Source organism: Myzus persicae, unplaced genomic scaffold (genome assembly GCF_001856785.1).
Source record: "Myzus persicae strain clone G006 unplaced genomic scaffold, MPER_G0061.0, whole genome shotgun sequence".
Classification (NCBI taxonomy): domain Eukaryota; kingdom Metazoa; phylum Arthropoda; class Insecta; order Hemiptera; family Aphididae; genus Myzus; species Myzus persicae.
The window spans coordinates 275,551-287,955 of NW_019101707.1; the positions used below are offsets into that span (position 1 = coordinate 275,551).

Genomic DNA, 12,405 nt, shown 5'->3' on the forward strand with positions numbered 1-12,405 from the left:
TCAAACTTTAGAGGACTGTGTGGTAAATAAACTAGGAAACCAATAAAGATAATTTGACTAACAAAATTTTCAAAAAAATCATTTAACAGTATAGTGGTTACCACTTTAAAAATACATTTGATTTTGGTACAATCGTGTGCTTAAAAATTTTAAAATTATGAAAAAAATAATTGCTAATTTAAAACAAAGAAATAGGTTTTTTTAAATTCCATATTATAGATCCATTATTATTAAAAAACCATGCATACATCAAAATAAGATACCCTCTGTGGCTCTGTATAAAATTATAATTCACATTCTTTAAAAAAAAACAAAATTTTTATTTTTTAATATCAATATTATATATTAAATACAATTTGTGGAGACAAATTTGATATTTTTAAAAAATTAATGATCTTCTTGTGTAATTATATAACAGCTGAATATCTGTATTTAGTTTTAGTAGTTTTCGAAATGTGTCAATCTGAAACATAAAAAAAAAAATCATTGTTAGTTAGTCATATTTCCGTTCAATATTGAACTGGAAAATTATTAAAAATATTTATTTTCAAACATTTTTTAAGAGATAAATAAATGTTACATAGTTAAGATAACAATGTATTAAAAGTTATAGGCTTAAATATACACAGTATTCAATCTATGACAAAAACTGAGTAACTGTATTTATCATAGTCTAAACTTTGATTCACTCCTGTCTAGGACTGTACAAACTGTATGGTTTGGTAGTTAAAACTATCATTTAAACATAAACTATACATTTTTATAGGAGGACAATTTCATATAAAATAGATAACCTCTTTCTTTACTAAACATCCATAGTGTACATAATCTTTTATGTTAAAAGTTGTATTATGGTTAAGATAATAAATTGTTTGTCATTCTGATTTTTCCATCAAAACCAAGATAATTTTATTTATAGAATTTAAACTCAATGATAATAAATCATGTATAAACAACAAATTTAAAGTTTTTCAATACAAAAATATTGTTTAATATTTAGTTTAATATATATTTTTTAAAGTAATAAAGGAAAATCATTGTAAAAAAATTAAAACTCAATTAATATTACTAATAATTGTAATTACCTGTACAGTAGAGCTTCGGATTTATTATTGGATAAACCAAGGTATCCACCATTGGGTGAGAAATCTATACAATTAATTTTCCCAACATTATCAGATGTTGTAGGAAAATTAGAAAACACAGTTTTAGATGGCACATGCAACTGAAAAAAAGGAATTATACATTATTTTAAATTAGAAAACTAAATGATCTAAAAAACTGTTAATATTACCAATTTAATAGCATCATTCTTTTGATTAGAAACCATAGCTAAAATATCAGAACTTTTGTTGAAGCTTAATTTTGAAACAGTGGTCAGCAAGTTTAAAATGGTTTTATCTGGCTTTGGATTTACATCACAAGGTAATTTATATAAATTCACAACACCTGATGACGAGCCAGCTGCCAAATACTGATTGTCTCCTGATAGTGCTAAACTAGTGCCTTGGAGGCAGCCGTCATCCATAAATTTCTTTATACACGTCCGAGTGTTCATATCCCATTCATAAATTTCTCCATTCTCTATAAATGATTAAATATTTTTTAATATTAACATAATTTTGGACAGTAAGCTAGATTTATCTGATTTCTTTTAGTACATAAAACTTATATACTTGTATAAAAAAACTCAAAAATAAATATTTAAATCACAATTATGGTACAAGAGATACTCCTTATGTTTTGGTATGGATTAGTGAGCTGAAAACCTACAATACATTCTTAGTATCTAGAGTAACTATTCAAATAACAAACTTAAATAAAACATAAATTTAGATACCTCCAAAGGAATACATTCTCTTGCCGTCATTGGTAAAAGTTAGAGAATTTGCTGCACCATTCATCTTCAATGTAGTTATCCATTCTTTACTCTTAGCAGTAAATAAGTGAATCTCGCCAAACTTGCCACAAGAAGCTATTAACTTTCCGTCAGGTGACATGCAAAAGTTCTGTAAAATTTAAATTTGTAAGAAATCAAAAGTGATAGATAATAGAAAAATACTAAAAACTAATAGCAACTAACATCCATTCTAGTCTGTCCAATATTATGATGAACAGGAACAAACATTGACCTTCCTTCCATTAAATCATAGCAGTAAAAATTTCTTTGTGTCCTGGACCCAGCTACAAACTGTTTTCCATCAACAGTAAAATGTGCACAATCAATAGCAAATTTTTGAAATTTAATAGATTGTAATTTATCATTTTTAAATCCATCGACCTGTAAACAGTAGTTTTAAATATTTGTAATTTAGAGATTTAAATTTAAAATCATACCTGTACAATTGAAGCTCTTCCTGAGATACCAGCAATTAATGCTATACTGGATGTTGGATGAAATTCTACTGATTTAACAATTTTGCCACAAGATGACGTGGACAAATTTAAATTGTGTAATTTTTTTATACCAATCAAGCCTTTAGCTAAATTTACTCCTTTTTTTGTACGAGCTAAATTACCACTGTACTGAAATTATTTAAAATGTTGTTCATTTATAATTAAGTACTTAATGGTTATACCACAGATTGAATTATTTATTTTATTTAATCTGAGGTTATATCTTATATATATATTATGTTTTAGTAATATCTACTTTAAGCAAATCCAAATCTTCATCTTCATCATCTAGTAATACTTTTCTTGATTGATCTGCAGTGATTTTGGCCCATTTTGGTTTACCAACAATTCCAACATACTTCTGTTTTAAAAGTTTTCTTTGCTCTTTGCTAAATATTAAAAAATGAAACAATACCAACAATTAAAATTTTTTTATAATAATAATAATAGTATAACTTACTTGGATTTTGTATCATCCTCATCTCGCCATGCTCGTTTAAAATTCTTTTTACCATTCAAGTTTTCTTCTAGACAATTACTGGTAATCATAATTATTAAAAACATGGGTTATTTTAACAGAAGTTTTCAAAGTAAATATAGTTAAGCATTAACATTAGCAACAATATTAAATACTAGATCAATTTACTCTGTATTTAGAGGTAATAAACTAAGAACTGAAGATACTGGAGATATTATATGGTAAAAATCAAAATATTTTTGTTTTTAAGATTTATTTTATACTGTTTGCATATGATTGAAAATAGTTGCGTAAATTAAACGATACTTACATAGTTTCAGATTTATTCATGGCTTTGGCCTTTGAGTGACCAATTTATGTGTTATGGTAGCGCAAAGTAGAGATAAATATTATTATTAAAAGTAATATTGTTTAATTCAGAATTTCAAATAACATTCATGATTGAAATTCAAGCGATTCACACAATGCCATGTGCAGTGCAGTACCCACTATACTGATAAGTGATAAGTGATTATCAGACTCAATTGTACAACTTACAACTGTATAATGTATTCCTCAGTTGTAGCCAATGGCGAATGGCCGGCCATGTGCATAGTACGGACCGGTCCATACCAGCTATCTGTTGAGACACGATACTTTGATAACACAGACTGGTAAGTGGTAACCACGGCTATAGATAATATAATAATTATTTATGTATAATATTGTTCTGTTGTATACTTCAGTTCTTGGTAGTTGGTGGTGACTGATGACGGTTGTATTCAGAATGTCTGATCTCTGATCGTCGGCAATTTAGCGGGAAAGCGGGATTTAATCAATAAAATATCAATCTGCCATGACCGGGAAGCCTAAAGATCATCGCAAATACGATAATACCATTCAATCACTTCAACCAACTCGTCCAACTCTGACGGATCGCTTGAACAAATATTTGTTGTGCGTCTATTTGGATCGTCTAAACGAAGAGGATAGCCACAGTGGTTTTCAGCAATTTGCTAGTGAAGACGACACAGCTGACTCTGATACTGAAGAAACTTTTACTGATTGAAATCGTGGCTTATATTGTTTCTCAGTGGATGCCACTTCCGATTTTTTCCTGATCGGCGATGGACGTTTTTGAAGAAAATGATTTCGAAAATTTTGTCGAAGATCACCTCGATGAAAATGTGAATAAATATCTAGAGCCGCAAGATCGTGACGAGCAAAATGAGGGTAATGAAGAAAAAAAAATTGTTCCAGTGAAGATCCGTGTTAGAAATCCACAACCCAAATTGAATCCTGAAAGGTAATCACTTATCCTAGTTTTATTTTATGTAGATACTAGATAATGTGGGTAAGTAGGCAAGTAGCCAATTATAAGTACCTATGGACATACTACATACACTTTCAATTAATTGTTCAAGTTTAATTTTTATCACACTAATGACCAATGTACATGTTCCTCGATATGTTCTTTTAAGGTTAGTTAATAGGTATCTTGTAGTATTAATAAAATTCAAAAGCCACCTCTTTATTATTCCTCTTGCACTTAAAAAAAAAACAAAGTTTAAATTAGAGATAAATCATTAGACTTAACCAAGATTTCGAGTTATTCTTAGACTTTAGTTTTAATTAGGTAATATAATAATATTATTTTTCTAACTATACTCTGTCCACGAGAATACAGTTATGGCAATTAAATAATTCTTATTCTAATTTTTTTCTAAATATTTGTTTAAAAAATGTCTTATTGTGTTATTTTACTATCAACCAACTGTTGAAGTATAATTTTATGTATTAATTGCAGGTTGCGAGGTACTCGTGGGTTATCTGTACTTCCAACATGGTTTGAGAACATTCAGTTGAAAGGTAAAGGCCATGAATCTGAAGATCTCAATGCTGTCATAAACCGTCTAGAACAATGGACTCATAGATTATTTCCTAGGTATACATTTGATGACTCTATCGATAAGTTAGAGAAATTAGGGAAAAAAAATGAAATTAAGGTTATGTTAAAACGAATAAGAATGAATATGGATGTCAATGATTGTGTAACACAAACTGAGGATGATGTAGTTGAACCACCATTAGTTGAACCCCCTCAGATCGATGTATTTGATCGTATTGCTAACACTGTAGATATATTCCCAGTAACATCTACTCCAAGTGTCAGTAACACTGGATTAACTGAAGAACAAAGACAAAGGATGATGCGAAACCGAATGTTGGCTGAGGAAAGACGACAAGCTAAGATTAGAGCTCGTCAAGAACAAGAAGTAAATGCTTCATTAAATGCAAATTCTGTATCTTTTGATTCTTTGTAACATTATTAATAATTTACATTTGTCAACACATATTTATGTTCTATAAATCTAAGAAAGATTTATTTTTTTATTAAACTAAAAATTGTAATTTGAAATATTCAGTCAGAGAAAAATAATTTTTTTAATTGCGACCATTGATACTATGTTAAATTCTAGAATCAAACTAATGATATAGAAATTATAAACAATGAAGTAAAGTTTTTGTATTTATGTACTTTCTATTACCATTGATTAAATGTAAAATATACTGTAAAATGTATGTTAATATGTTATTATTATTACTTATGAGTTATTACTTAGTAAATCTAAGTAACATAATGTACCGTACCAACCCTTGTAATATTTTTTGTTTATCCACTGTAGTTTTTACATTTTTATGTTGATAAAAACTAAAAATATGTATGTAGAATTACAGAACTTCTCATTTTATTGAAAAAAGTTTTAATAAAACATATTTTGATTGAATAAAATGTCCATTAAAAAATTCCTTTTATTTTTAATTCTGAACAAGAATTTTATCCCCAGCACCTAGTGTTGGACTCTTAAGTTGTGATGGTATAATAAGTATCTACTATAAATTATAATATTCTAATAGCGATGAGTGCCATGATTAAAAATAGTATACTTTCTTTGGCTGTGAAGGGTACCGCAGTATAAACGAATAATATGATCGCCAGGGTCTCTATTATATTTTTTTGCTGTTAGTTAGCACTGTACAAATTACAAATTTTGAAATGAAAAACTCAAAAATGTCTGTAGTTACTAGTTATGAAGGTGATATTCAGTGAGAATATTATTTTCTATATGGCATTACTGCATTTCCATAATTTACTATTTATCATACAAACATTATCATATTCAATTTATTTGATAGGTACCAATCTTGATAGTACTTCAACACGGGTGGAATACTTGTCACTTGAAGTTGGCACATCCATCAGCATTTGCAATTTGGTCTTTAGGTTATTCGAAAATTCTGAAAGTGGATTAGCAAATTTTCTCAAAATATTGATGATGATTTTGAAATTTGAACCGATATGTTAAGGTGAGGGAGCCAACTTCAAGTACCTAGCCACCTTGGTAGTACCCATGTCTATTATCATGTGATATTTCAATAATAATAAATATTCCAAATTCATTATCAAGTAAAAACCGTTTGTAGTTTAAAAATTTGAAGAAGAAATATAAAACGTTTACATTTTACAAGCTTGCGTCATGAATATCTACCTATTGTGAACAAATAAAACAATGTGGTTAACTTTAGCGGTCCTAGGTGAATGTTATACCTTGTACCTAACTAAATCTTTCTGCCATATTTTTCCTACAAATCAGGATTTACTTTTAACTAACTCTTCGTTGGAGGATAAAATTATAGATAATAAAACACTGATCATTATAGATTACCCATTATACATTTTCCACTTTTGTATTTTTGTACCGAGGTATATGTTAAAGTAAAAAATATGCCTTATACCATACTAAGTTTGTATAGATAGGTACTATGAAAAGAGTATTTTTTTTATAACCACGCAACCATGTAGTAAATACATTAAATCAGATTTTGGTAGTAGGTTAGGTAGGTAGGTACCTATTATTTAAGTTTTATAGTAATGATTAATTAATACAATTTACTTGAGTGTAAGTTGAATTCAATTTTAGTAATTTAATTCAACTGGTAACAACAATTTGGGTTAAACTTCAAAGTTTGAATCACGGATCATTAAAGAACGAGTAAAGCGAAGGAGTCGGTTCAGTGTTCAATAGCAGTTTCCTAATAGGTACCTATACTTGTTAATAATTATTTTTAGAACAAATGTTAAACTAAAAGGTTGGTTTAACAGAAGGTCTTACCTATCTCATAATTACTGTACATATTAATTTATACAGGTGGAAAAAAATCCAAATAAATTTTAATGTATGTAGGTTGTAGGTATGATAAGAAATACTTATAATTATAGAATGGTATTTTATGCAATTGCATATTTTTCTTTTCTCATTTTTTTCTTTTTCGTCATTAATCTTTACGAACTCTAATAGTTAAAAGGTAATGGTGAACTTGCATATTAGTATATTACTGCATATTCAATGGTTATTGCATATTTCTGTATAAATTGACAAAATTCAAAATGTATTGCATATTAAAACAACAATTTTTAAAAAATGTATAAAATAATATTTTCTCAAGTATAAAATGTTATAATAGATTTCATAGGCACTAATAGCGATTATTCATTTTAATAATAAAATAGAATAAAAATTTTTTTTGTTTATTATACCTAAATAATTATAATGATAAGTTATTTGATGTGCTTTAAATTATTTTTGAAAGCAATTTTTTTACCATATTACAAAATTTAAAGTTTTTTTCTTGCATATTTGTTGCAAATTTTCACGATTTTGATTGCATATTATAGCCTATAGGTATAGCATATTTTGACACTTTTTAATGCATACAAATTCTCTCTCTATTTATAATTTATGTAGCAAGTAGCATAGACGCATTTTAATTACTTACCTACTTTGTATAATTGTATGTATTATGTTAAACTGAAGCCTGTAGGTACCTATGTGATCAAATAATGATAGTTTTAAATCTTCAAGATAAAATTACTAAGTATTTTTATATTAATATTATTCACTGAACACTGAGTATTTTAAACATTAGTATTTGAATTTGATTTGAATACATTTTAAATGTATAGAGGTACAAAAATGTACGATAGGTACATATTGGTTTACATTGTTTATAGTGAAGTTGTTAAGAATTAATAGGTATAGGTACCATATATTTATAAACCTTAGAAAAAAAAACCACAGTACTTCAAGCAATAAATTTGTTTAATTTATTTGGCTATAATTTATTTTAAAACGTTTACAAATTTATATTATATATATCTTAGTTATTTAATTTTTTTATTCTGTTTCACAACACATTTTGTTCAGACATTATTTTTTTACTTGTAAAAATGTGAATAATGTAGCCTATCTATTTAAATTATACATATAAAAAAAAATTGTTTCAAGTTTCAATTTAATAAATGTCGCTAAATATGAATTTTATTGCGCAGATACTAAATATCCATTATAATACCAGACTTTTTTTTTTAACAATTATATAATAATAATAATAATAATAATAATAATAATAATAATAATGATAATAATAATAATTAATAACAAATAAACGACTAGTTCGAAATTAAAAAAAAAAAAACAAACATCATATTTTTATAATTCGTTATTTTCAGTTTTGTTGCATTATTTGACTTACGAACAAAATAATTGTAAAATAAATTAACGAAAAATAAGCCAAAACATTATCCAACATCTTAAAAGATCTTAGATACTTAAATAAGAACAACAATATTGTTTCTTAAATTGTTCGATTCGTTTCAAACATTGCGCAATGGCATATAACGAACTGTTTTTATTCTTAACATTTGTTATTTTTTATACACTAGCCAACACAAACAGAAATTACATAAACATTTTACAATTGGATGAGATTGTCTGAATTTCTTAATTTTTTTTTTTTGTAATTAAATTATTATTGTGTACACGGATGATTGTAACAGCTGTGTTGTATATCTTCCATGACTTAACTATATTTATTATTTTTATACAATACTTAAAAAAAATTCCCTTTTCAAGGGTTGTAACATTATTATAATATTAAAACGCAGTAACAAAATTGTACGTACACCAAAATTTTGCAACACACACTACACAAAAAAACAAAAACAAAAACAAATTAATGTTTTTTTTTTTAATGAAACAATAAAATAAACTAAATTCTAGTATACAACTAACGTGAGCCGTATGCCGTTAGTGCACACTATAATAATAATAATAATAATAATAATAATAATAATAATAATAACAATAAATGATTAGATATTAGTATTTAATATAAATTTGATTATAACATAGGTTATGCTAGAAAGTTGCAAACGGTTTCTAACGATTAATTTGTATATACGACCATTTTGAAACCAGCGTTGGATTTAACCTATGGACAGTAATATTAGCCCGGTTAGCTCCACTACCCAGACAATCGTAGGGTACATTCAAATACGTATAATATAATAGTAGACCGCGCAGTTATTCTTATATAATGTTCATAATTTGAGTGTTCTAGACAAACCGGGCACAGAATGACTTCTACTGAACTGAGAAATAAAAAAACTAAAAAAATATAACAATAATAGTTATGTACACCAAACGTTGGTTCAAAATGTGACGAATATGTCCCGGACGTCATCGTCTATAGTACAGCATAAGCGAAAAATATTTGAGCGAAGATTTTAATATATTTAGATGAGGAAATATTTATGAAAAACATTAAACTATAATTATAAACAAACATTGCGATAGTAATAATATGTTTCGGCTTTTCTTTTTAATTATTGTCGTTAGAAAAACCTATAAAATAATAACTTTGGGCCATTTATTTTGTTTACATATTATACGCGACGATTTTGAGCAAAAAAAATTCAGTTTATCTTCTGTCACGTCAACGTTATTGGCACATTGGAGTTACACAGGGTGAGCGGTTCACAGCATACCGGTGCGTTATTGGAAGGGACGCAGCGGAAATACGAGAAATTCTAAAGGACAAAATAATTTTGGTTCAAATCTGTGATAAATTATCCCCCTGTGTGTTGTGCTTGGAAAATGAACGATTTGAGCACATTCAAAACCCCTTAGGATATTTTTGCAATACAAACAGTATACGTACGGACGTTCGAGACATTTTCGCGAGCTGTTCATTCCAACATTAAAACTAATCTAAAAATATTAGTAATATTATTTGTTTTTTTCTTAAACATCATTAATTATTTTACACAATAGTAATAAATAACATTTCTTTTTTTTGGCACTTAAACTAACTAAGTTGTATTTTTATATTAATAATAACAACACGATGGTTATATAGGGTACTGTTTTTTTTTGTTCATTAATTTTAAAATAATAAAATTATTATTTTAATTATTATTATTATTTTAAATAACTCCTCTGAAGCAAATTAGTTCTAACTTGAGCATTTTCATCTATAAATCTTTTTATTTCTTAAATGTTTATTTTCCGCCGTAGATTTCGATGATTTTGTCCTGGTCGACAGTCTCGAATATATGAGGGGCATCCATTAGTATGCCAAGGGTGCCGGCGGTGGTGACAAAGAAGAACAGATACAACTGCAGCCGATCAATAACCATCGCTACGTACTTCCAGTCTTCTCTTATCTGCAATCAAAAAAGTGGAGGTAGTGGTATGGAGAGACCCCACTCCCACCACCGCGTGAGTGAGTAATTTAGTGTAATTTACAGTAAACGCCGATATAATGGTCACTCAACTATTCGAGATTTGTATAACCAATACCCATTTATAAGTTAATCAACGAGCACCTGTTTCATACATTTGTTGATTTTATGCAATAGGAATATCATCTATTGGGTAATTTTTGTAACTTTTTTAACTATAATATTATTATCATATTATACTTCACTCTTGTGAACAAAAATATTTTGCACTATGTTGTAAGTAGGTAGATATTCTTATAGTGTAGTTCAGTGACTAGTACCTAGTCAGTAGAAGACTAGTAATAATAATATGTATTGATATTTTACCAATATTTTTGATTCCTAGTTTTTTTTTTTGGAAATTTTTTAAACATTTTTAATTTTTAATCCAATTTGTCTCCTCATTTTATATCCATGAGTGTATGAACATTGACATCTCTAGGTTTCCGAATACTTATTCAGTTATTCATAAATCATAATTGATTAAATAATAAAACAAATAATTAATGTTAAATTGCCTTATAAAATGGAATATCATCAAACATTCACATTCTACCTAAATTACTGAACATCTGATAAATGCAATGTTTTCTCATATAGATATGTCTTGGTTCAATGAAATAGGTGTCATAATGTGATATCATTAATCTATGAACTAATTTTAATTTTATGTTATTATAGACGTATATTATTTTATAAATATAATCCTACTCTTCTATATCCTCAATATTACCTGAATGGTATTATTATGCAATCTTAATTTTTAAACATTATTTACATATTATATTTTTAAGCGAATTAGAGTAATTTGATTTACTTAAATTTGAATGAATTACTTTTAATATGCTTACTACATTGTGATTTTTTTTTAAAGTTTTGAATTATTTAAATATTCGTATAAAAGTTAGTATATATTATAGTATATAATATAATATATAAATATATAGGATATATCATGTTGTTTACATACTTTTAAATCTGTAATAAAATTATACTTTATAGGAAATTGCAAAAAAAATATTTAAGTAATTTGTTGGTAATATTTTTTAAACTATTTACTAACAATAGTTTTGTGTCAGTGTTCGATGAAAATGTATGAGATTCAATAAAGAAAATAATTCTTTATAAAGAAAGTTTTAAAGGGTGGGAGAGAAAAAGAAGTAAACTGTCAGAATAAAATGTTCTTTGCAATCATAAATCGTTTCTATTCGTAAACTAAAATATATCTAAGAGAGGAAAAATTGAGAATAAAAATAAATTATAATACGAAAATATATCGTTTTTGAAAATTCCCCAGAACATATGTTTCCTTTATGAATTTGAGTGGCGCGAGGGAGATATTGGTTTTACAATGATTTTTTTTTTATATAACACTTTCGTAGTTTTGTGTAAAATGGTACCTAAAGCTTCACGAAATACTTCAATATATTTTGGTAATTGAACACAGATTGTTCTTTAGGGCAATACAGGTTAGTTTTTAAGTTTCTCAGTAGTTTTTAAAGAAAATAATAAAGATTAGTTAAGAAATTTAAGAAATTTAAGTGAGCAAATATTTTTTTAAAAAACTGTTTTTAGAAATGACGTTTAAAATTTAAAAGAAAAAAATCACCAATGCACTGAGATGAGAGAAACGAAACGGCTGTCTATATTACATATGCATAGTAATTGCTGTCCAGATAGCTTTATAACAATGTTGAGTCATTATTGATAATATACTTGCAGATAGAATAAACAAAGTTAGGATATTTAAAATTTGAACTCAATGAAATACATTTACATAATTTAGAATATTTATGTTTAAAAAATAGCTGCGAAATAGTATACAATTAAAAATACTTCTATTATCGCACATCGACTTATCTAAATTTAAATCATTAGTTAGGTACACAGAAAAAACGAAAATTACGTCAGCCTTTTCGCTGGTAAT

General features: G+C 27.0%; 3 protein-coding genes across 3 annotated transcripts in view; 1 reads left to right on the forward strand and 2 right to left on the reverse strand.

Annotated features, from left to right (window-relative positions):
* Positions 1-382: 382 nt before the first annotated feature.
* On the reverse strand, positions 383-3,390 carry LOC111030212 (U3 small nucleolar RNA-associated protein 18 homolog). Its single transcript, XM_022309613.1, has 9 exons — positions 3,186-3,390; positions 2,858-2,935; positions 2,654-2,786; positions 2,338-2,526; positions 2,084-2,281; positions 1,841-2,009; positions 1,295-1,584; positions 1,086-1,225; positions 383-463 (listed from the first exon to the last, which is right to left on the reverse strand). The coding sequence occupies exons 1-9, from the start codon at positions 3,203-3,205 to the stop codon at positions 439-441; spliced, it is 1,242 nt and encodes a 413-aa protein (XP_022165305.1). The 5' UTR covers positions 3,206-3,390; the 3' UTR covers positions 383-438.
* Positions 3,391-3,956: 566 nt separating this feature from the next.
* On the forward strand, positions 3,957-5,203 carry LOC111030214 (TIMELESS-interacting protein). Its single transcript, XM_022309616.1, has 2 exons — positions 3,957-4,160; positions 4,662-5,203. Exons 1-2 carry the CDS (start codon positions 3,982-3,984, stop codon positions 5,176-5,178), a joined length of 696 nt encoding a protein of 231 aa, XP_022165308.1. The 5' UTR covers positions 3,957-3,981; the 3' UTR covers positions 5,179-5,203.
* Positions 5,204-10,101: 4,898 nt separating this feature from the next.
* The window catches only part of LOC111030190 (acetylcholine receptor subunit beta-like 1), a 72,246-nt gene continuing 69,942 nt past the window's right edge, over positions 10,102-12,405 (reverse strand). Inside the window, exon 9 of the mRNA XM_022309582.1 lies at positions 10,102-10,421. Within this exon, the coding sequence (XP_022165274.1) occupies positions 10,257-10,421 (165 nt within the window). The 3' untranslated portion in view covers positions 10,102-10,256. The remainder of the gene's footprint in view (positions 10,422-12,405) is intronic.

Excerpts from the sequence above, each read along its gene's own strand:
- LOC111030214 (XM_022309616.1), top strand. The coding sequence starts at position 3,982 with ATGGACGTTTTTGAAGAAAATGATTTCGAAAATTTTGTCGAAGATCAC. Across the intron at positions 4,161-4,661 it reads CCCAAATTGAATCCTGAAAG|GTTGCGAGGTACTCGTGGGT; the intron begins GTAATCACTTAT and ends TATTAATTGCAG.
- LOC111030212 (XM_022309613.1), bottom strand. The coding sequence starts at position 3,205 with ATGAATAAATCTGAAACTAT. Across the intron at positions 1,585-1,840 it reads GAGAATGTATTCCTTTGGAG|AGAATGGAGAAATTTATGAA; the intron begins GTATCTAAATTT and ends AATCATTTATAG. Across the intron at positions 464-1,085 it reads TCCGAAGCTCTACTGTACAG|ATTGACACATTTCGAAAACT; the intron begins GTAATTACAATT and ends TTTATGTTTCAG.